General features: G+C 42.1%; 1 protein-coding gene across 6 annotated transcripts in view; it reads left to right on the top strand.

Annotated features, from left to right (window-relative positions):
• The window catches only part of LOC137862358 (contactin-4), a 295,385-nt gene that overhangs the window by 129,717 nt on the left and 141,286 nt on the right, over nucleotides 1-24,382 (top strand). For 5 of the 6 annotated variants that reach the window (XM_068694353.1, XM_068694348.1, XM_068694349.1 and 2 more), the window contains one exon: nucleotides 18,309-18,445. In XM_068694353.1, the coding sequence (XP_068550454.1) occupies nucleotides 18,391-18,445 (55 nt within the window). In that variant the 5' untranslated portion in view covers nucleotides 18,309-18,390. Of the gene's footprint in view, nucleotides 1-17,981; nucleotides 18,083-18,308; nucleotides 18,446-24,382 lie in introns of those variants that run through there. The other variant, XM_068694352.1, reaches the window with a different exon arrangement.

Below are 24,382 nucleotides of genomic sequence, written 5' to 3'. Positions count from 1 at the left end.
AGTGTAAGACCACAGGGAGGAATTTGGGAACAGCTGTCACATGCACTGGTAAGTTACTGTACGAATGATTATGGAACTTGAGTAGTTCATAGCATGATGAGAGATTTAAAAGGTGCATTTAGCTACTGCTGATGCCTAAACATGTTAATAACATCTCAACATAAGGCAAAAAAAAAAATAAGTGTTTTGTAGTAAGTAGCAATGCTCACCCTAGAAGGGTACTAGGATGTGACTGATCTTTGCTTTTTTTCTGTAGAGTTATTTGCTTGCTAGTTTTCAGTAAATGGCATGAAATTACATACACAAAGTAGGTTTGGCATGGCAACTTACCCTTATGGCTGTAAGGGAAAAGTGGGGTCCTAACAGACATTTCTGTGCACAAAAAATGACTGCTTGGACACGGGTAGATGTGTTGAGCAGAGAGACCTTTCTTTGCACCACACCTTGGGCTTCAAGCTCCCAGCTGAGGAATCAGAGCCCAAGCAGTGTCTCAGTGTTGCAGGTAGTTAACAAAATGTCTCTGGTTGCTGCATGCAAGGTTAATACTAATCAAGGCTCCTAGTTAGTTGTAGTGGTGATAAGGCTATTCCCTTTCAGATCTTCTGGACTATGAGATACTGGTCAATAACCAAATTTGAGGGGATGTGTCAGGTGTTGCATTTGTGATAGCAGGTGTTATAAAACTTGGTTTTCTGCAGTTTTCATCTTTATGAGTTATAGTGTGAAATATGGGATGAAGGTAATACACAAACTTAGATTTCCATCAGGAACATTGACTTGAGACTATCTGACGTGTAGTCACCTGCAAGTTGTTTGTGGGACAGAACTGGTCTAATGTGTGAAAGACCAGATAAAGCCTACAAAGAGTTTTCTGAATTCTTTGTTCAAGTAAAATGGAGCAACTGCAGTTGCAGTTAATGCCAAGTCCCACAAACTGTCTGGGAGCGTTTAGAAATGACATTGGAGGGAAGGCGACAGGAGAGCTGCTGAGCTGTGCAGAATCAGCAACGTGCCTTGCACTGGAGCTAGGAATATTGCAGGGCTTTCTCTTTCATGCAAGATGTTGTCTTTAGAGCGTAGCACAAAGTCAAACCTACAGCATTCTGTATTCAGCTGCAATAATATTTCCTTGTATGTTGAAAAATATTATTATGTCATTTTCAACTCAATTCATGAACTGTGGAGTTCAGGCAGTATTGCTTTTAAAAACTCTGCAAGAGTTTTTAAAATGTCTATGCAGTGCATATATTTAAACATGCAAAGTTTCATCTTCTTATCCTGACCAATGCAGTTTCTGCTTTACACGCAAAGCTTCTATTCTTAGTTAAAAGGACAGGAGACCTGGCTTCACCAATGAATACCTTCATCATTATGAGTTTGTTGTAGGCCTTAAATTATGAAGTTCAGCATTTGGTTCCGTCATCCTCAAAACAAAGGATTTGTTTCTAAAACATATGAGATTTTTTTCAATACTGAATTTAGAAAAAAAAGCTAATAAACTCAGGTTTGTGTTACAGAGTGAGTAAAAGGTTCCACACCCTGTTTGCTCTTCCACAGAAAGACATTCAGGCACAGCTCTGAGATTCCCAAGCACCCCAAAGCCCATCTGATTGTTTCAGACACAATTCCCTTTATAAGGCAGGTGCCTGGTTCACCTCTCACTGATTTTATAAACAGTTCCCGAAGTATCTCTATCTCTTGCAAGCGGGGCATGAGAACCTAATCAGGTTAGATGGCTGGTGATTTTCCCTGTGTATAAATTATGGATTTGAGGAGATTTGATGAAGCTGTGTATCTTCAGCTGTCTCCGTGTGTGCGGACTCACTATCTGCCCTCAAGAGAGGGATGATAGAGGGTCATTAAACCATAATGGTATTTACTGGAGTGGAAGCATCAGAGACAGCCGGGTGACCACATCCCAGACTGAAGAAGCAGGAAATAATTTAAACCCTCTTCAAGAGGCTTGGAAGTGTAAACACCACATGAAGCAGCAGAGGAAGTAGGGTGTGCTGCAGATCTCAAACACAGCCAGGGAGGGAAAATAGCAAATACATAGGGACCCTACAAGAAAACTGGGGAGGCACAATAATGTCATTCCTGCTCTGCATACTTCCAGCCCCCTCTGGATCAGCGAGAGCCACAGGTAGGCTGCTGTTCCCCCAAGGAGACATCAAAGGTACCAGGGGCAAACACATGGCAAGAGTGACTGAGGGAGCAGCTGAGGGCAGTGAGCATCCTCACTGCCCCCAGCTCATCACAGGGAAGAGGATGGGTGGAATAAGAGAGGGCAGAAGGAATGAAACCAAACCATCTGCCCCTTTTTGTGCTGATAGCCACTAAGACCACGTCAACTGTCCCTTCCCTTGTGGCTTTACTTTCCTTGAGCTACAGTATTTTCTCCTTTATGGTACAGCCATGTCAGGGTTAACCTTTCCAGGCAAAGCTGAGCTCTTGTGGTCTAAATGAAGAATCAAGACAAAACGTAATGAAATAGAGAAAATTATTCCCGTTTTTCCCAAAACAATTGTATTCCCTATAGAGTTAGGTTCTCTGCCAGTGTTAACGTATTCCACTGAAAATAACAGAAGTTGGTTAGTTTATGTGTGTTGGGTTCCAGCCCATGCTATTCGAGATGAAAATATATCATATGGCTGTTTCTTAGTAGCCTAAAAGACTGCTGATAATACTAAACGTCTTCTCCTAGTATCAAATTGAGGTAACATTTTCAAGTTAAAGATCCATACAAGAGGGTTAACAAGGTTTTTGCATTATCCAGACACACTAACAGCAATGCAGCCTTAAATATCAATTGATTTAGAATATCTTTTAACCTTACATCAATATTAGGGTTTAGTGTAATGCTCCCACAAGAAATCTACAGACTGATCTCTGTACTTGATATTAGGCACCGCTTAACTGCTGTTTACTTCAATGTGTTCCCTAGATATTACATGTGTTAAGCTATATATAAGCATAATGACGTGTTCTTGTCACAGAATGACACATAACATTTAAGCCAAGTTCTCAAAATCGCTATGAATTAATTTTGGCCCTGTCTAATTACTGCTTTTAATTGGCTCTGACCGTTCTTGATGCACAGAGAATCCATCTTGCCTGGGGATGGGTGAAAACATTACTCTGGATCCTTGGGAGTGCCCAGAGGACAGGCAGGGGTGAGCAAGCACTGAGAGAAGCCAGGAAAGAAAAAGCAACTTGAGCAGCCCTTTGGTTTTGAAAAGAGGAGGTAGACTGCAGTGAAAAATACTGAAAAAAGTAAATACTACAAATGGTGTACAGCTAAGAGCTGTGTGAGAGAGAGGTGCTGCAGAGCTGTAGAAGTCTCCTGATAAATTGTCTTCGGCATGCAAGTTTGACCATTTCACCTGCACTCTGTTCACTAATCCATCACACGCTGCCTCCCCTGTTCCAAGTCCGTGGACAGCTGGAAACATTTTTTATAGTACTAGAAATAAAAAAAAAAAAAATCCTTTTCCTGCACATATGCATATGATATTTCTTAGGAATGAATCAACAGGATGACAAGTAAATAAATTGTCTTAGTTGGAGACAGAAAAAAATATTTGGTCTTAAAATCTCAAGGTTGAGGTATATTTTCTTACATTCCATCTTAGCTAAAGATATAATTTTTGTGAATTAAGTTTTTCATCAATTTGCTGAGTTATGCACACCTGAGTATAGATTTTCATTTTCCCAGGATGTCAAATTTAATGTGCTCTGTGTATTACAGCAGTTCAGTATCATGTAAGCAACATATATTAGTTATTTCCTTTCTCCAAAGTTTTGTACAGTTAAGTTTAACAAGTTGTTGGAGGCTGAGGTTGAGAGAGGCAATAAGGAGATTTCCCATTTGTATTTAATCTGTTCAGCTAAAATTTTGGTTGTGAGGAATTTTATGTGTTGCTGTTCAGGGGCAGAGCACAGCCTGCACGTCCTGCCCTTGCTGTGTGTTCAGCCCCATGCCCTCTGTTCCATTTTCCAGCCCTGGGGGCAGCAGGAAAAATGTCTTTCAATGAGAAGTAAAGCAAATATGGCTGAAAAGCCCGATAACCACTGGCTTCAAGTTCCAAATGTTGATGTGTTTAGAAGCCATCTAGTCTATTATCACTCTGTCCTCAGGCTGCAGTACACCCTTAGACTTACTGGAGGGGTTACAAAAAAAACTACACCCTGCTTCATGGTGAAAACACAAAATTTTAGTGTTCAAGTTGCTGCCACACAGACGTTCTGTCTGGAACAGAACCTATATTCTCCTTGGCACCGTGTTTTTTGGGAGCTGACTGGGTGCTGCTAGGAGGATATCCCCCAAGTAAAGGCTTATTTTTCTTTCGCAGCCTTGCACATTTTTTTGGTGCAAGTGACGGCTGTGGGAAAGACACCTGTTTTTCCCCACTATGCCTGTATGATGCCAGTGCCTATCAGATGGGGAAAATCAAGTGGTTTTTGAGTTCAGTTATATTGTACATAGCGAATGTTCTTTACATCCCACAAAATATTTAGCCATTCTGAATTCTCCCTGCTTGTGCACATCCTGTTCCCAGGCTGCTTAGAGATTCCTCTCTAATAAAATTTGTCCCTAACAAATGCACTCGTGGTTCAGAAAATGAAATCAGCGGAATTGACTTTTTGTCTATGAGATTTGAGGGCACGTTTCACACAGGAAATGGGTCAATACTCAAAATATTGCAGTAAAATAATCTGAGGTTGGGATTTTCTTTCTTGGTTCAGAAGAAAGTTGTTTTTGCCACTCTGTTAGCTCTGTCCTGCCTTGCTGTTCTGCACCTGCAAGGTGACAACTTTTATTCTTTAAAGCCTGCCAATTTTGTGAATATTTTCTGTTATATGTGGCAAAGCTAATCAATATGATAATTTGAATTCCCAGCCAAGGGTGAAATTCTTATCATTTATCATATTTAAATTCATTCCACAGAAATGTAGGCCAAAGGAAGACACTAGAGGGAGAAGTGTCGCAATAACTTGCATGGCTCATGCAGGCCTGTCCCAGCTGTGACGTGATTCCTTCCTGCAAGGATGGAGTACTCTGTCAGGGAATTTAGCTTGCTAGAGTTGTTAATGAGCACACATTAATGCTGTTTAATGATGTGAGCTTAGGAGACAGACCTGGCTCTTCTATTATATAAGAGCATGCCAGCTGCTGGTTTTGTTGTTGTTTGAGTATATTTAAATACTTCTGCACTGATTGGAAGGTCAGCATTTTAGGTTAGCCACTTCTCCCCTGTGCAAGTATACATAAATATTTAACGCCACCATGAATTCAGTTCCTTTCCCTATCTGGTACATGCACTCTGTAGCAGTGAGTGCTGGTGGCGAGCGGCACTGCGGGCAGCGTCACACTTCGGTCCCCACTTGGAGCCAGCGCACTCCTTGTCACAGTGCAAAACATCAGTGCCGTTTCCATGTGGGAGAAAAATTTCCTGGTCGTAGTCTTTGTGACAAATTTAAACTGTAGGTCAGGAGTTGCGTGAATTCTTAAATATCCTCATTGAAATTATCCTCTATGTGGATTTTTTTAATCGTTTTTTTCTGAACTTCTTAGCTGAATGTTTCTGTGAATGAAGACATGGAAACAACCCACAGTCAAGTTCATCATCATAAACAGCAGTAATTTCCCATTTGAGCTTACAAGCAGGCAGAGCTCAGTAATATTAATTGCTCTTTGTACGGAGTTTAATATTCTTACAAGCTTTAAAAGTCTGAGGAGTGCTTGGCTTGAGAAGTTCTGCAGAAGTGAGCAGACAGAAGGCACAGACAGATAAACCGAGGGACATTTAAAAATAGTAACTTTATAGGCTGAAATTAAATATTTTTATATCTCCAAACTCAAAGCAATTCAGTCTTGTGATTAGCACTCAATAGCAGTGCCTGCTGTGCCTTTACTCTGATTTTTCTCATGCATAGTGATTAAAAAAAAGAAATCGGATTTTTCCTGCTGTGTTTGTAACTAGCAGCTCTGGTACTTTGCCTTCTGTCTCATATTTTCGGGGAAACTACAGCTTTCTTGCACTCATCCTTCCACTGTGGAGGCTAAAATCAGCATATGTGCATTGCTTATAACATCTCCGTGAGCCTGAGCCATATCTTGGCTTATCTCCTGCCGCCCGGTGTCTGGCTCACGTCGTGCCATTGAGCGAGTTCTCTTACAAGTGTTGCTTTGATTGAAATATTTATCTTTCTCCTGTTTTATCTGCAACTTCTAGCTCACTTTGGGTATTTTGTAGAGTTTCCCTTGGCAATATGGTTGTTGTAAAATACGGGGAAATGTAATGGTTGTGCCTTTAGCTGCTGCTTTAATTAAAGAAAAATGATTAAGGGCTCCTTGTTAAATTTTGGTGAAGGTTTATAACGTAGTTTCTCACAAGTTATCCTATACATAGAACTGATGTAACTGGCAAGGTCTGTGATGCAGGTATTTATCACATTGCAGTATTTCTTGTCCAGCACCATTTTTATTTCCACTGTGGTTTTATCCAAAGCCCGTTGGAGCTAATAGGCTCCTATTACAGCAACGATCTGTAAGTCGGGCCATAAAATGGGCTATTTCTGCTCTCTGGTTATAGCCACTTGTCATTGTTTTAACTGTCTTAACAGGAGATAAATTAACATACTACTGTTGTAACTGAAATTGTACAGTTTAAGTTTTATCGTGCGCACTAAATTCTTATCTCGCTATTCCAAAGATCACTTTAATTGTATGGCAGAGGAGAGCCCTAATGAAATCTGGGTCTGTCCTCCTTGTTCAAACTGCCTCTCTGTGCTGGCTCTGGTTGCTTTCGATGTCTCCCACCAGCAGTAGGGGTGGTTTCGCCTCTGGTGCTGTGGCTCTTCTGTTCATCTTGCACATTGACATCCCCAGGTCAGCGAGGGCCTGCTCGCCTTGCTGAGGCTTGCTAAGGGGCTATGACACAGTGCCAGATGTCATTCTCCAGAAGGACTCCTTGAAGGACAGAACTGAAGCCATGCATTAGGAGTCCTGGTTGAAGGCTGGAAAACCAAAAGAACATCCCTGAGCTGTTACCCTTGTTTTTTATCCTGCTTATGGTCCTGGCATTATGGTAATACTCCGAAAAGGTTAAATAGGAAAAGCCTTAAACAGTAGGCTGAGCGTTGAGGGATCTGTCTCTCCCTTCAGAAGTGATTCAGGGAAATGATTAAGATGACAATTTCAGCAAGATGGATTCCTAACTCCCAGTCTATGAAGCTAAAGTAGATGATATTTTTCCTCAGACATGTTTTTCATGTCTTTCTCAGTCTTAGTTTTCTAATTTCATACTCCTCCTTGTTGTTTTTTTTTGAACTATTTATTTTCAATTCAAGATGTGTTAAGAGAAGTTGTCCCAGAAACCCCTAAGAAGTTATGTCAAATATTGAGTGTATTAAATCTGTGTTGACAGATCCATCTATGCAAAACAAGAAGCGGAAGATATTGACTGCGGCTGGAAAAGAGTTGGCACGTAAAGATAAGGCATAGATGAAGGTTGAAACGTTGACAATTAGTGCTTGAGGAGATATTAAAAGAGGGTTTAATAGGCAGTAAAAAGGAGTGTTGTGACTGCAGTACTAGGATATACGGCTTATATTTAAATCAATAGATAGTTGGGACTATCTGCAAGCTGGCAAGAGATGAACTCTTGCCACCTCTTCAGAGAATAGGCTCAATTTGGTGTGAATTCATCCTGCTTTTCGTACTGACTCCATCTGTGCAAGGTGGAAGAATCTGCTGCTCAGGGAATGGCTTAAAGAGAAAAGCTTGAAAATCTCTACACTGGAGATGTCTTTAGCATCAAGGACTGTTGTGGGTGCATTGAGACCTGGCCTCAACACCCCCCAGCCCCTTGCTTTTCTCACGGGTCCTCCCCTTGGTGCTGTGTTCTGTCCCTGGGTGAGGAGCACAGCTGCGGTCAGCTCCTCCAAGGCTGTTTGGTGACTGGGGAAAGGGAAAGCAGCTCAGGAGAGGAGCTGGGAGCCAGCCCTGCTGCCGGCAGGCACAATCCCCAGGTCTTCTGCTGCAGAGTGAAAGCTGCACAGAGCCCTAAGCTGAGGATGACAGGAACACGCATTTCTGTCCATGTGTTTTGAAGCCGTTATACATAAATCAATGCTCCAGTCAAGTTTGCAAACCTTATTTCCTTTCATCTGTTTCTTATGACAAGAAAACCAAGGGATTAATGTGATATCTCAATAAATCCTCATGCTACCATCCCGCCATTCCTGAAATGCCACGCAGCTCAGATCATTTGACATACTTATCCGCTGCGGAGATGGTTCTTGTTTTGTCTGGCCGTGGGGTTGCTTCCTCAGTAATTGATATTCCAGATTGAGAACAAAACCATGTGCAATGCCCCCTTCCTCTGTGTACCTCCGCCAGCTGCTCGCCGCTTCCCAGCTTGATAGCCTGTGGCTACGAGGGAGCATGCAGCCAGTCTTTTTTTTTTTTTCCTAGCAGCAGCCAATACTTAGTGCAAGGATGTCTTTAAGCAAATATACTGCTTCTATGAAAAATAGCAGAGGCAGAAAAAGGCAGTAATATCACATAATCTGCATAGTCAATATAGGCAAATGCAAGCGTGTTTTCAGCCCTCTAATAGGGTATCATAAACATGCAGGGTTTTATGGCATTCAGCTGAAGAATAGCTCCCATAAATTACATGCAGTGCAATTTTGTTGTTTTCATTCTGAAGTTTATTTCCTTTTATGTTTAGTAATTAAATCAGAGCAAAAGGATTGTGTTGTGGAGTGTACCAATGAAAAGTGGCGATTACACGGAGGTGTTGTCGGAGTCGCCTCGTGTTGCTTGGCTGGGCTGGGGCTGCCAGTGCCTGGGCCAGCTCTGGGAAGGGTCAGTTTGCCCAGTGGCCAAGCTCTGCTGCCCTCCCTTTACCTGATGGCAAGTCGTCCAGGGCTCAGTCATGGTTCTTGAATCTCTGCTTCTTGAGCTGCTCCCAGCTAGTGGTGCCACTGTGGCGGATGGCTCCTTCCAGCCTTCAGTTGTCTTCTCTTGGATGTTTCATTGGTTGGTTTGTGGGATTCGCTGTTATTTTATTTTCAAACAAACATATTTAGGTGTAAAAGCAGACTATTTGATAGCACAATATCACAGACAATGTTTTGACTCAGAAGCCTCTTCAGATTTCCAAAGGAAATGGTGACACCACCATTTATTTCTGCAGTAAGAAAAGCCCTACAGGGCATGCAACAGGGATGCTGTGCCTTTCCTGGACATCCTGCATGTGGTCCTGGCCTCACTGCTGGGGTACTGCACTGGTACCAGCTGGTTGGAACTCTACCCATATTTTGCTCTATTACCTCCTTGCATGAGTTCCTTAATTTCATAGAAACAGCCAAGCATTTGGCTTTGCACCATGAACTGCGCCTTCTTATGCAACCATGGTGAGAAATTGAGCACTGAAAATAGGCTGCAGCCACGTGCTGATGGGAACTGCTGAGAGTAGCCCAAACACACAGGGCAGGGGCACCAGCGCTGCGTTTGGAAACACGGAAATAAAATCACTGGGATTTGATATTGTAAAAAGCACCCCAGGCAATCAGGTGGGCAGCACGCCAGGCAAAACACGCCTCGTCGCGTTTGTGTCCAGTGCACTTGATTCCCCTCATGGAAGTCCTACAGACATAGGGTTTTTTAGTTTTTAAAATCAAATAGATTATTCTACAAGCTCCAGAAGTCAAAAATAAGATGTCATCGAGATGCTGATTTTAGAAACGTTGTAGAAAGATCTTTAATATTTTTACATTGTTTTTTATGTTCTACACCAGATTATGCTCTCTTATAAAGTCTATTTTGAAGTGGACTCATTCAAAAGTGAATGATGTGCTTGGATTTAACTTTGAATGTTACTTGTCTGTCTTTGTTCAGAGAGTGAACTGCCTTGATTCATTACCGTGGCGCAGTCACCTAGGGATAAAAAGCTTTTCATTGTCAGGCGGAGTCCCCTGAGCCCTGTTTCTTCGGGGCAATGTTCTGTCTAGCTGAGGTAGTAATAAATTAACCCTTGTTCTCTTGGGAAATTTATGATAAAAAGTTAGATGGAGGTGAACACCTCACTTGGCCTAGCAGTGTATCTTTGTGATGCTACATCCCAGAGCTGGGCAGTGCGTCCCTGTTCTCTGCTGGAAGCTGCAGAAGGACCAGGTGGGGGCTTTGGAGAGGGCTGTGTGGGGCTCAGGTCTCTCACCCGCAGTCTTCTGCTATCAGCAACAAAAGCTGAATGTGTCATGGGATTTGTACCACTTCTACTGATGTGGTCAGGAGAGATGGGCTGGACTTGCTGAATACAAAGCCAAATTTCTTCTGCTCTTTGAGGTATAAAACCAAAGCGTTTCCATCCATAAAGCTGGCATCCTATGCAGAGCTGATTATTTATTCCTTGGGTGCAGAAGGTAGCTGTTCCTTTTGGACTTCCCAAATCCTGCATTGAAAATCTCACCGTGCATGAGGTCAGGAGTGGTTTTTGGGTCAGTGAGCTGTAAGTTCACCATGTGAGGCACTGTCCAGGAACAGTACTGCTTGTTCACTCACCTGGTGGGTGGTTTTGGTATATCCCTTCCATAGAAAAGGCAGAACAATGCAAAGTGACCTCTAATTAACACTGATAGCTTTAATTTAGGCTTGCCTTTAGTCACCCAGATCTCCTTAGCTTGAAGTGATTTGTGCTTACAAATGATTCAGGTTTTACAGGGCAATGTGTGGGAGCAAGGGACAAATAGCGAGGGCTCTAAGAGCATCATGTGTGGTAGTTAGTAGGTAGTAATTAAAAGGCTTTAATTACTGTCATTTTTTCTTCAGCGGTGATTTGCACTCTGGTTGGCTGGAGCAGCAGGGGACAGAGGTGCTGTGCAGCTGGGAACATCAGCGTTGGGCATGGATCATTGCGTCTGTAACATTGCTGGTGCTAGGGGTGTACAGGAACGCTGCAACACAGTAAAATGTTGAGAGTGTCTGAATTTTTGTCTATTTTAGTATAATCCCGAGTTCCTAAATAATATACAAGCTGTGTATGCACCTCTACATAAGGATGGAAGGAGGCATATAGCTTCTAAGAGTTTGTAAGGTAGCTGGTGGGAAAGGGGTGGTGGCAGTGATGGGTGTCTCTCTGCACCTTCTGCTGTGTGAGCGGGGAGGGCTTCCCCCTGCCTCACGCCTGGCAGCTCCGTGAGGATACAGCATCAGCAGGAGCTGAGGAGTACTGATGCCCTGACAAGGCAGCAGAAGCTGTATTTAAATGCTAGAGGTCACGCTTTGCTTCAGTGGCCGATTACTGAGTTATTTCTTCAGCGATCTTTGCTAACATGGTTAGCACTACGTTTACTGTCCAAGTCCGGTTGATGTAATCCGATTGCCGTGTACGAGCAGCTATGAGTGGCCTGGCTAGGTCTGGCAGGTGTTTGTGTAACTGTACCGCTTCCCTGCGTCTTGTCACCCTCCCCAGGTGACAGCTGAGCTTTGGCAGGCGCCTACCTGGGAGCTGAAGGCTCAGGCACAGTGTGCCCCGACGAGCCTGACAGATACAAACGACAGGAGTGAGTTGGGAACTTGCATCTGGTGAGGTGCTGTAGCTTCCGTGATAGAGTGAAATGAAATCTCTATCGCGTGAGTGGGAATGAATGCCCAAAGGAAGAAACAAAATGTAACAAGTGACATTGCTCTTCTCATTCTTTTTTTTTTTAGATAATTAATTTTTTGAAGCGTTGCATTCCCATTCATCATAAGAACGTCTCAGAAACATGGTGTGTGTGTCATTTGTTTTACCAGGCACAATGCGCCTATATATATTTCATAATATATGAATTGTGTATAAGCACAACTCCAGAAGGGATAATTTCAGCAAAGAAGCTTGAGATGGATCAGGATCTGACAGACGTGCTGTGACTCGAGGAGAGCTCGCTGTGAGATGCCACTGGCACGCTCCTGCTACCCTTCATCTCCCCCAGACGTCCTTTTGAATTCCCTTTTCTTTTGTAGATGCAAAAGGGCCGCTTTTGGAAGGCCAACATTAATCTCAGGACTCATAACAACAGCTCCCACAGCAGAAAAGGACGGTGTCCTGAGTGCTGAAAAAAATCAGGGATGTGTGCATGAAGAAAAAAAAAAAAGTCTTACACAGTCTTACTGTGAAGATTTGGGCTTTTGCAGACACATCTTTAAGGCGCCTTCTATTTTGGGACACTCAATTTTGTAGGTCACTGGCTGCATCTGTTAAAGCGAGCCTGTGCCGTCTCCCAACAGTGACTTGGAGCACTCAGAGGCTCGGGGCCCCTCTGCTGCCGATTGCTGTTGGTTGTGGAGCTCACTCACCGTGCAGCCGGCAGCACGGGGACAGGAATTCTCCCCCTTCCCCTTCCAGATACTGGTGTCCCTGAAGGCAAAATATGTACTCTGTCTGTCCTCAAGATCTGCATTGTTCATAAATTTATCTTACAAATTGTTAAGGAACATCCGCAATGGACATTCTGCACCCTACTCAGCCCATTGCTGTGCTTGAGCTGGCCTTAACATTACCAGAATTCTTAAAATCTAAACCTTAATCCCGTGTGCATATTGATTATTTTTGCATCCACCTTGCACAAGAGCAAATTATTTTATTCTATTTCCAGCAGTCTTCTACAGATTTTAGTACCATTGGCATTTTTCTCTTCAATATGTTTCATGCTAAGCAGCCCCATTTGCTTCCTATTTGCAGGATGTGTTTTGCAGACCTTCATGCCTCTGTGGCATTCTCCTTTGGATGCTTCTGCTTGGGGCAAACTTTCCTTGCCAGGCAGCACCAAACCCGGGGGCAGTTCTGCCTCTGAGACCTGCCAGTGCTGGAGGTTTCCTACCTCGCAGGGAGCTGTACATGAGGAAGACCTGCACACCTGGTTTGTGCATCCCAGGCAGGGTTTCTGCTGCTTTCACAGCCACGTGGCATCGTTCAGAGGTATTCAGCCATGGATGGGTCTGTGCAGAGCCATCACCTTGCTGCTTACCCCCCGGCATGTTTGTGCTATTTGACGCAGCATCCTGCTCACCGCAGTACACAGCACTTGTCTCTTACCCGACTTCATCCTTCTGTCTCAGTCTACAATTTGTCCAATTTGTCAAGATGATCCTGAATTGCACTCACATCCTCACAGGTATCTGCTTCATCTTCGTGGCACCAGCAGGCCGAATAAGCACACATTTTCCATCCTTGCTATTAGCAAAAATGCTGGAAAACATGAAACCAAGGACAGACACACTGTGAAAATGAACTTCCAGTAATTACCCTCCAGCTATGACTTCTCAGTTATACGTGCCCTTCAGTAACTCCAGTGAACTCTAAACTCAAAATTTCTGGTGATTAAATAGATGAAACACCTGTGCTGAAAATAGGACTGTGAGGATGAGCTCAAAGCACACGTGGACTTGCATGCTGGGGGTCCGTGTACGTGTCTGCTTTTAAAAATAAGCAGATAATTCTGTCTGCTTAAATGAAGAATTGTCAAAAAAAAGCCGTATTCTCCTGCACTGCTGGGTCTGTGAAGTCAATAAACTTTTGGAAAGTGGGTTTGGAGAGAAAGAAATGGAAAAGAGCATTTTGGTGTAGGTTCACACATCAATTTTAGATCTGTTCATATGCCATGGAAAGCACCAAACACACACATCTTTAGCAGACAGAGGTATTGTATGTTTTTATTAGAAGAAGGCACTTTTATCTTAGTGGGAAGGGTTGGTTGGTGAGGTTTTTATTTATTTCAATCTCAGCTTTCTAGGACTTATTTTCTACTTTGTTTTTTTGTTTGTTTGCTTGCTTGCTTTTTTGGTGTAGACAAGATAAATTTGATTTTATGTTCAGCCTTTGTACTTGGGTCTTGCTGAGACTAGTCCCTCTAGACTTGACCAGCAATATGCATTCAGTGTGGGTACTCTTGCACACATCTGACGTGTGCCCATCTGCTTGGGCACTCCAACACTTGGTGCTGCCGGGAAGCTACATGGCCCCAGGCTGTGTCTGTCACCACAGCCGTCAGGGCAACCCATAGCTCTGCTCTCTCTTTTGCACCCAAGTCTCAAGGTTATTTTTACAATGCTATGCTTCAGTTAAAAAATAAAAATAAAAAGTAATCCTTTGGAAGTTTCTGCACTCTGACTCATGGGGCAGGCACTGCTGTACCTCCTTGACAGCTCCTGCACTCGTGCTCAGAGTGGTTTGTGCTTACCTCTAGCTCTTCTTTGTTTAGGTGATTAAAAGATGCCTGTTGCTGTCTGTATGTGCAGCATGCTTCATTAACAGTGATTTATTTTGGAGTTTAGCAGGATTGGCACTGTGTAGCACACCGGTGTGCAGAAGGAAAACGTGAGATGATTGCTAAGACTTGCTGCTGCTGCAATGCTTAGGGGACTGAGATGTTTTGAAAATTTTCCTTCGGATCATTCTGGGAGTTCGTTTGGTCCAAACTGGACTCTTATGCTCCTACTAAAGGCTACAAAAGATTGAGAAAAGGGAGTTCCAGCCAAAAGGGCATTTTTCACATGTTGAATGCATCAGTATACCTTAGCCATTTTTTTCCTATTTTATTTTTTTCAAAAGTGCTAATCATTAAGAATCCAAATCCACTCAGAGAAGTTAACAACAAATATTCCCACTGTGCACATCTGTTTTTCCTCTCCCAGTTACACTCAGAGCCCTTAGAGTCAACTTTCTTTGTCAAAAACCAATTACAAACAAAGATGCCTTTCAAAAGAACTTGCAGTGGATGCATTGTCAAAAGTAAAGTTAAAAAAACGTCTGCATGTGTGCATTGGCGTTACATTTTCTAATGGGATGCACTTCCAAACTGCAGCACTGCTATCTCATTTTCATCTTTTTAAAAAATAACTTGAATGGGGCTGAAACTATGCACACTCTCTTCTGGAAATGAAATATTAAACTTTGCTAGTTTTCAGACCCATTCCAGGCACTTTAGAAGCAGAGCAAAGCCCCCTGAGATTTTATAGTCAGAAAACATTTAGAAATGGGAAGGATCTGTTCAATTATATATCTTTTGCTCATGCACAAATGTTGCCTTTCCTGAAGTCGTTGCCATAAAAAAAAAATAAAATCAACGTGTTTCAACAATTTTTACACAGCTCTGAACAATGGACCTACTGATATGAATAGCAGCTATGTTTACAGGAAAACATTTTTGAGATTGGAGTCATTCACATGTGAAATAAGGAACTATCATGGGAGACGAAAATGCAACAGCATCTTGAATACCACCATGTTTTAACCCTAGGAAAATATTTGTAATGGTAATCATCTAATTTCCTTTTCACTATTTTTTATGATAAGACAGGCATCGTTTCTCTTCAGGAAACTTTCCATGGCGTGCTACGTGTGTGTGTTATAAGAAGTATCGGTAAAAGCCAGGGCTCTTGCTGGGGGATGCTGGGCAGAAGCAGGGCTCCGTGCTGGTTTCCAGTGCTGCTCTTGGCAGGCTGCTCCTAGCTCTGGGGAACTGGTGCTCCTGCAGCCTCAGTAATCCAGTAGTAGCAGTCCTGGGAATGACCACAGGATGTGGTATTATTCCATATATTTAGAAAATTAAATATGCTAGAGTCTCTTCTAGGAATGTATTCTAATTGTTACGGGCTATATAATTTGGAAACTCCACGCACTTACAGCCATTAACGCTGATGGAGATGCCAATGGCTGCTGTGGACAGGCAATTTGTTACTATCAGAGGCATTTGTTTCCCTTCAGATATCTGATTTTTTTTTTTGCTTCAAAGGGCATCCATGACCCTCTGATACTTGCTGGTTCTGTGGAGTATGTATTGAATAACTGAGTGATAAGGAAGACTTACAGGTTTTTCATTGGACTTGTTTATTAACTCTTCTGAGTACTAAAAATGTGTATTTTTAGCAAAACTTTTATTTTTGGCTGAAAGGATGGCCCAATGACTGTGTGAAATCATCATGGGAGGAAAGAAAGAGCCTGCTGGTTTTAATGCCCTTATAAGCTAACAACTAATTTACATTAATAAATTTGAAATGTCTTGTATTAGTTTTTAAAATGCTTAGAGAAGCATGATTTCCTGAGTAGAAGAAGAAGAAAAAATGAAAAAGCTGTAAGTAGAAAAATTGTAAGCAGAATATCCCTGCCTTCTCCCGAAGGGCTGGTGGGTCACGGCAAGCTATGGTAAAAGAAGTTGCAGTAGGGGAGAGAAATGAGTTGGAGACTGAGAATTTTATTGCATCTGTGGAAAAATAGTTGGCTTGTGTATTTTATTCCCTATCCCACTGAGAAAGGAGTGTTAGGAAACTGCAAAAAGGACTGCCATCTCTGCAGGCCTCCCTGAAGAGTGGTTCCTCATCTCCATCCTCACAGCCCATGGAATAAACAGGGGCACTTTGCTTGACTTTGGGTGGATCCAGGGCTTTGTATTGCAAGTATTTTAACCAACAGGCAGATATAATGCCTTTTTTTTTTTTTCCCCCACTGGCAGTGTTTGCAGGCGGGAAGCTTGGTGCTGCTGCTATTAACCCCCAGGGCGGAGGGGGTGCTGCAGCCCTCCTGCAGGCCAGCAGCTCGCGGGTACGTCTGTGGCCACTTGCTCTGGGTTCCTGGCAGTAGGTTAAGTTGATAAGTGCCATACCTCTTGTGTTTTTAATTAGGTATCAGTGGCTGTAAATGATTGTTCTGTTTCAGTCCCACGTAGCTTATTGCAGTGAGGAGAGAAACCGTAAAGCATTGCACAGCAGTGTAATGAAGAGGGGCCTTATAAGTGACACGATGGGCTTATTGATGGCACTAATACGTGGGGAAACAAGAGCATGAAAGAATTTCAGCAGCTGTTGGTGAATATAGGATTTATCTCCCGCCTCACTTAAACCAGTGTAAAAGTGAGAGCTCCTTGTCTTTGGCAGAAATCTCTGAGTACGATTATATCCGACGGAATTTGGTGTGGAGAGGAAAGCCAGTGCTTGTCCGCGTGTGCAGGCTCCGCAGTGCAAACAAATACGTTTCTCGAGATCACTACAAACACAGAGTAACTGTTTAACTTTGTAAATCAATATAAAGGTCTATGATGACATTTTCCTACAAAAATTAATAATTAATGCTCTAATCACTCACTTAAGGTGTTATTAGTTTCCATTGATTAGGCCTTCCTGCTAACCCCAGCTAGCCTAATCAGTCTGCATGAGAACAGATAAATATATTCAATTAATCTCTACCCCCTTCAAAATTGCGTCTTCAGATCAGAAGATAGATTCTTAGTCTTCTCAGTGCATCGAACCTGACTTTATTAGAAGAATCCTATCAATTTTACCTCACAAAAGCAAGCGGAGACCTCTAATGATGGCCCTTCACATGCTATTAGTCATGCAGTTTGTCTTATAAGCATGAAGGCCTCTTAACTTCCAGCCCTCAGTGATATGAATAAATTATAACAATGTGTGTCTGACTTGATATATTTATTTTTTAATATTTAAATTCCTATGCTGGAAAAGTTTTTTTCCATGACAGGGCATTTTTTTAACCTGGGATTTCACTGGCGGTGAGGGGGAGGTACTGCCGTGATACGCAGAGTGTCTTCAGATTGCCCGCTCCGAAATTTTAACTATGTACAAATTGTAATAGAGAGTGCAGGCAAAAGATTTTTTTTTTCACATGGAGATGTTTGGAAGGTTGTTTTATTTATTTATTTTTTTCTTAATTAAGATTTTCAGGTCAATGAGAACGGGAGGGAGAAGGGAAACACATCCCCCTCTCCTGAACAGGGTGAGAACTCTTCCTAGCGAGCACTGCCTTGCAGAGGTGATCTTTCACCCACAGAGGGCTTTTGTTGAGAGAAGCAAGAGTAATTTTCATGGCTTTTTTCTTAACTGTAGTTTACAGAGTTAATGAATTACATGTAAGATTACCCTGGAGAGGCACTGAGCAAGTCTGCAGTTGAGAAAATGGAGAAACTGCAGAAATTTCACCACAGCCTGGTGGAAGATGCAGATCTGGGGCTACATCATCATCCTGAGCTGGTGCCCAGTGTACCTAGAGCCTTGCTTTTGCAGATTTTTTTTTCGTCTGTAAGTTCTGTGCATCTCTCCTGACAATCATCTCCTCTTCTTGAGATCAGTGTAGTCTCTAGTCTTACTACTTCTCAGAATTATTTAAATTTAATGTTTTAAAAACTTTCTTTTGGTCTTAAGATGAGATTTCTCTGGAGGAAAAAAAAAAAATAGGCAAGCCTTCAACAAATGGAAGGAGCAGCGATCCTAAATCTCCTTGTAATCTCTTTTTTCTCTTTTACAGAATAAAGGTTGCCTAAAATTTCTGAGGCCCCATTCTCTCCTGCAGTTCCTGAATTCGTCTCCTCTGACCTGGGAAGCTAAAGATGAGGTTGCTATGGGAGCTGCTCGTGCTGCAATCGTTCATGGTGTGCCTTGCAGGTAAAGTGTCATTTTAAAACTTCTTCAAGAATGCTGCTGTATTTGCCATCGAGGCAAAAGCGCACTGCATTTTATAAGCTACTGATAAAACAGCAAAATAAGCCCTTGCTCCATGTTTGGTATTACCAACGGTTGCTGCACAGATCACACTGATGCTCTTAGCAAGCTCTTTCTCCTGCTGATTGGTATTGGCACAGCAAAAGCTCCGTGTTTCAGAGCTCTGTTCTGCCCATCTTCTGTTCTGAGTTGCTGTTGACAAACGTTGTTTTCCCATGCTCAGTGCTAAGTGTTTCAATGCTCAATTAAACCTACGTGGAATATAGCTTTAAATCCCATTAAAACGGTGTTATGAGGAGTGTTATAGCTAAGACCCTGCTCCATTTAACAAATAATTAGAATAACATATTTCAGTAATAAAACCATCTTCTGTAACTGTCCTTATTTAACTTTTTTTTTTTTCCATGAGAGTTGCACTGTTTTGAGCCAAATGAAATTTCTGAGTATACCATTTTCGTGGAGCCAAAACAGTTCTTGAAGACCCTTCAGATTTACGAAGGGCCAGAAAAGCTTGCACCAAGCAGGTGCCTCTGCTCCTGCAAACTGTGCAGTCAGCATGGTTCACTAACATGTGTTTTGTTCTGGGTGGGGGCTGTTAGATTTTAATTGCTGTTTGTCACCTTGGTGTTCTTGATTGCTCTAATTTATCTGTTGCTTGGTGCTCAATTTTGTTTAGTAACTTGTGCTTTCTTCTATTTTATGTGTGTACGTTGTCAGGGTACTTTTAAAGCATTAGGTAATAACAGACTGCTTAAATAGTGTTTACTTTCTTCTGCTTAGCTCTACTGAACACTAAGCCACTTTTATTCCGGTACTTATTGGTCCCTATTTTTGAAATTTGGTTCCAAGTCTTCCTAAATGTGCTATGACAGTTTCTGAGCTGGCAGAAAATTGGATGCAAAGAGATTCTGCAGTGCAGTGCCATCCCTGTGTCGGGAACTGTAACCCTCTAGAAGTTATGCTGCAGGAGTAAAGAAAATAGACTCCTTTATTATAAGCAAATACACAAAATTTTGGAAAAACAAAAGCATGCAGAATAGTTTTGTACTGTGACTTCCATATTTAAGGCATCCATCACATAAAGTCTAAGGTCAGCAAAATGAAAGTTTCAGCAGAATGTGTTCAGGGGTTTGTCTTCATCTTTTACATCTGTTTTTGTTTTTTGCTTTTTTTTTTTCTTACAAAGCTTCCGATTTGCCCACAGACCTTGTTGTGATGTTCCAGAGTAGGTGAATGTTGTTTCAGGATGGTCTTTTCATGCCTTGTGCTGTCCAAACTCCCCATGGATGTAAGGGACATCGGGGACTGCTGCAAGGCTCCAGCAGCCACTTGGGCTTTCTGCGTGTTTCCAAAATTAACATCTGTTCCCTGGAAATGGCATGAGAACTTCCAACCCCTTCTCTTCTACGTCATTAAACAGCTGTCAGATCTGTGGCACAGAGTATCTAAACGTGCTGTGGAGCTACCAGCTACTAGCTGCTGGAGCTCCTGCACTCTGAGGGATGCTACTATTGATTTTACATGCTGGGGGTTCAGATGTTAGTTATTCAATGCAGGATAACGTGCTAAGATAAGAAAGCTAGATCAATCCCAGGACATAGCTTAAACCAGCTGCGGAGAAGTGCAAATCTCATAATTTTGGGAGCTATCTGGCACTTGGAGAGGCGGCAGCATTGCTAAAGGTCTTTCTGACCTTAATGCCCCCTTCCATCCACCACCCAACTGGGGATTGTGTCCTTCTGGGTAATTTTCTAGATTGTTTGGAGGTGTATTGATAAAAACTAACACGCTTGCTTTGACTTGATAGCTGATGTATAAACCAGGGTTCCTGGTTTTCTTTCCAGGTTTCTTTTCCTCAGGTGTCAGCTTTGGAAAGCAGCAACTGCAAATTATTCCTTTGGTCCCAGACAACACAGATTTGTTAGGGCTGTCAAACTCCTTAAGTATCAGGTGTGATGGTGATAGTTTTGAAGTTCAGAGGGTGGGCCGAGAGGCAGGACAGGACGTGAGGAGCAGCATGGTGGTGCCCACGGCCTGTAGTGGGGTGGCTGGGATAAGCCGCGCAGGCCCAAATGGAGCCTTCCAGTGTTTGCGTGACTTTTACGCAATTCTTTGCCTCATTACCTTCCTGTGGCAATGAGTTTCACTGTTGAAGTCTTATTTGCATGTTAATGAGCTGCAGTCCTAGTCACATTACCCGTGCGAGTGTGCATATGCATATTTTATAATGTCATTTAACCTCTGAAGATCCATACAGGCTTTGGCAGAGGATGGAGGAGGAGCCTGGCAGCCCTTCAGCAGTGCTTTTGCTTTGCTGTTCTGGCTTCTGTCCTGCCCCCAGCCTCACAGGCTCTGGTTTCTGCCCTTGTGTTTGTTCTTGCCCTTTAAACACAAAGATCTCTGCTCAGCACAAGCAAGGCTGGCCCTCCTTTCTCCTTAGCAAGCACCATATAAAAACAATAGCTTCAACAAACAAATTCACCCTGCAGCTCTGTAATGGTGCTTCTGTTTCCACAAGTTTGTTTTGTCAAAGGGAAAGTGCTGCGGCAGCTCTGTCTGCTCCGATCAGGCCCATGGAAGTGGCTTCAGAAAGCCAAAATACAGGATGGAGTGTTTGTTTTATTTATTTGAATGCATAAGAAAACAGTGTACTTGCTAGCATGGCTTCATGCTGTGGAAGCCTTGGTTTTGCTGTGTGGGTAGGGCTGGCAGCTCGATGGGAAATGGATGCTGATTCTGAACATGGACAAATTTCTGCATCGTCCCCAGGGCAGTTTATGGGTCACTCTGAAATTTCTGTGCTACGCTCTGTTACGTGAAAAGCTGGAGTTTCACCACTGTCCGGGTATCCAGAATTAGATATAACAGCGTTTGCTATGGGCTCCTGGCTGGCTCTCAGACATTGTTGGGATGGCCCAGCAACACCCAGCTTCATTCTACAGATCCAGGCACAGTGTAATGTTTTTCAATATCAAATTCTATCATATTTTTCACTGGAGCAAAACAAAAGCATTGTTTCACCTATTATTAACTGGAAAATACCATTTTCTAATCTAGAAATATGCACAAGAGAGCAAAAGTTGGGAAGACAAAAACATTTCTGCAGAGCTTAATTTCAATGTGCTTTTTCAGAGCTGTATTTTAATAGGAAAATATTCTCATAAATGCCTGTCCTGTCATTCCTTCTTCTGTCAGATTCTGGTACAGCATAGCCAAATAGCTCAGCAGTGGTCCAGGACAGAATATTTAGAGCATGGTTATGTAATTCCTTGGGAAAAAATTATATATATATATTAAAGTGTGTTCCACTGTTACACAAAAATGACGGTAATTTACATCAATGCAGCTTGTGAAAAGAACTGGATTTAATGAGCAAATGTGTGTATAAGAAAACTTACTGTATATTGCATATTCACATGGTGTCTTACTGACAAAGTACTGTATTTTTAGACTGAAATTTCAGAATAACACAAGGCCTTAGTTAGTTTAAACACTGAACATTTGCTACATGAATAGGAAGCATAAAATAACGTAATCAGTAATGGCAGTCTACATCAAACGAAGGGTGATTTTTCAAGAAATGTGGACATTTCTTTCCCATCTCCCATTGAATTCCAATGAGATCTGGGCATCCAGCTCTGTTACAAATTCGAAATTCATACAAAGATGAATATTCACAGGCCAATTTAAATGCAAGCTTCTATCCAAACAGATGTAGGTTATGTACAAAAGAAATTCTACTAATTTCGTGTCTGAATATAAATAATTAAACCAAGAAGAGTAGTACATGTTAAATGACGGTCTTCTGTAAATGATGCAGCAATTCAATTTGTTCAGCTTTTTTTTTTTTTTCTGGTGCTCTGTAGTTCCCATGACTAGTGCTTTGATGTTAGTGGGTAGCTAGAAAGTGATTAATCTGTTGCAGTTCTATAATTAATTAATTTATATTTTGGTCAGTTCTGCAACACTTTGCGTTTCTGTACCCGGCTGCCTAATTACTGTTTGCACAGCACTTGGAATAGATAAAGCACTGAATGGCTCCTATTAATATCATCGCTTCTCCACTGTGACATAGCCCTTGGCTTCATGGCTCTCAGTAAGATGTCACTGAAGTTCATGGGAAAAGGTTTATACAGATGAGATCTGATACGTATACTTAATACTTCAATGTATTTTTTTTCGGAATTATTTGAGGTTTGTTGCTCACTTAAAGCTCCTGTACTTTCAAACGGTTTAGAACGAAGGCACGCAGAGCCTTGCGTGCTAGCTGTGAGCATGGGTTTTCTACTGAAGGTTAAATACTTACTGGCATTTATCGTATATTCTTTCCACCCGAGCAAATGTATTACTGGAGATTAGTGCTGTGAGTGCACTGGTCTTCACAAAACTCTGGGCACCCACCACCACAGCAGAAGCTGTGATTGCTGCAGTGCACCGGGGCCATGAGCCCAGCAAGACTGATTGTGTTTTTCAGTACGTCAATATGATGAACAACAGTTTCATGAGTGGCTTTTGGGAATTCCTTTGACTGAATTATATTTTTAATAAAATTGAGTGTAATTTACTCCTGCCAGTAGCCATCACGTGACCTGGATCCAGCAAGGTGATGTGGCTGTCGAAAAGGAAACAGGGTCCTAGCATACTTCAGGGAAGGATGTCCAGCAGAAATGGGGAAAAGCTCACACCTTGATGCTGTCTTGGATGGGGTACTGTGTGCAGTCCTGGCTGTGGTAGGGAGGTGTTCAAGCCATGACAAGGAACTGCTACATCAATCTGGAGAGCTGGAGATGAAAAAAGGTTCATTTAAACTAGGAAAATAGAGGAGAGAGTGGAAGAGCTAAGAGGGCATTGGGATAAGAACAATTAAATCTGAAGTGAGCAACAATTAATTTAAATTGAAACCAGAACTCTTTTAGACACCAAATGGGATTCTACAATATCACTCAGCTGTGCGTTGCTGTAGAGGGAAGGTTAGAAAATGTATGTGATTATGTGTAATATATTCTTGTTTAGGGATTATATGACAAGTTTTTCTGTGATTGCAGAAGATTGGTCTCAACCTCACAAGGGGTCTGTACCCATTTTGTGCTCCTGATCTGTCAGCAGCGAAGCCCTCGCTAGATGTGACCTGACTCTGATCTAGGCCATAATTTCACAAATTATAAAGTTAGGGACAATATCAATGCAATTCTCTCTTTTTTTTTTTTTTTTTTTTTTTTTTTTTACATGGAGATCATTAGGTACGTTATATTTTTTTCTCTGTTTAACTCTCAAGTCCATCTGGGCAAGTTTAATTACATCCTTCTCAAAGAAAAATTACTGAGGTAACATGATGCACTTTGAATAAAACAGAGAATACACAGACATTTTTATAAGCAGATGTTCTGACTATCTGTCTGTGTATTGATCCCCTGTGCATTTTATATGATGCCTCTTTTCAATTTAGCTTTTTTGCATTTAAATTAGTAGGTACGTATTGAAATTAAATCTCACTTAGGGAGTTACAAAAATACCTACTTTTCCAAACATCTATCAAATTAGGAAGAATATGGACCCCAAATGCTTCTTTATTGCCAATAAGAATGAAGTTTTATGGAAAAAATTGAGGTGCTTAGTCTATTGCTTTATAGGTACAATCTCTTATCTGTTTCTTAGCAAATCTAAATATTATTGGAAAGGGACGAATTTTGCAATTCATCTGTGGTCATTGAGAAGAACGAGAAGGTAAGAGAAGGAAGAAGAGAAGGAAGGCTGCCAGGTCGGGCACTAGGGTTTGCTGCTGACTCCATCCCATGGCTGTCAGCTGGCTCCATCTCTGAGCTTTGATTTAGATGACACAATTGCACAGCCTGAGAGCTGCAATCCCGGGCTACAGTGCAT

Source organism: Anas acuta, chromosome 11, assembly GCF_963932015.1.
Source record: "Anas acuta chromosome 11, bAnaAcu1.1, whole genome shotgun sequence".
Lineage (NCBI taxonomy): Eukaryota > Metazoa > Chordata > Aves > Anseriformes > Anatidae > Anas > Anas acuta.
Note: the sequence above shows the minus strand (reverse complement) of the source record. Positions and strands in the feature narration are given on the sequence as shown.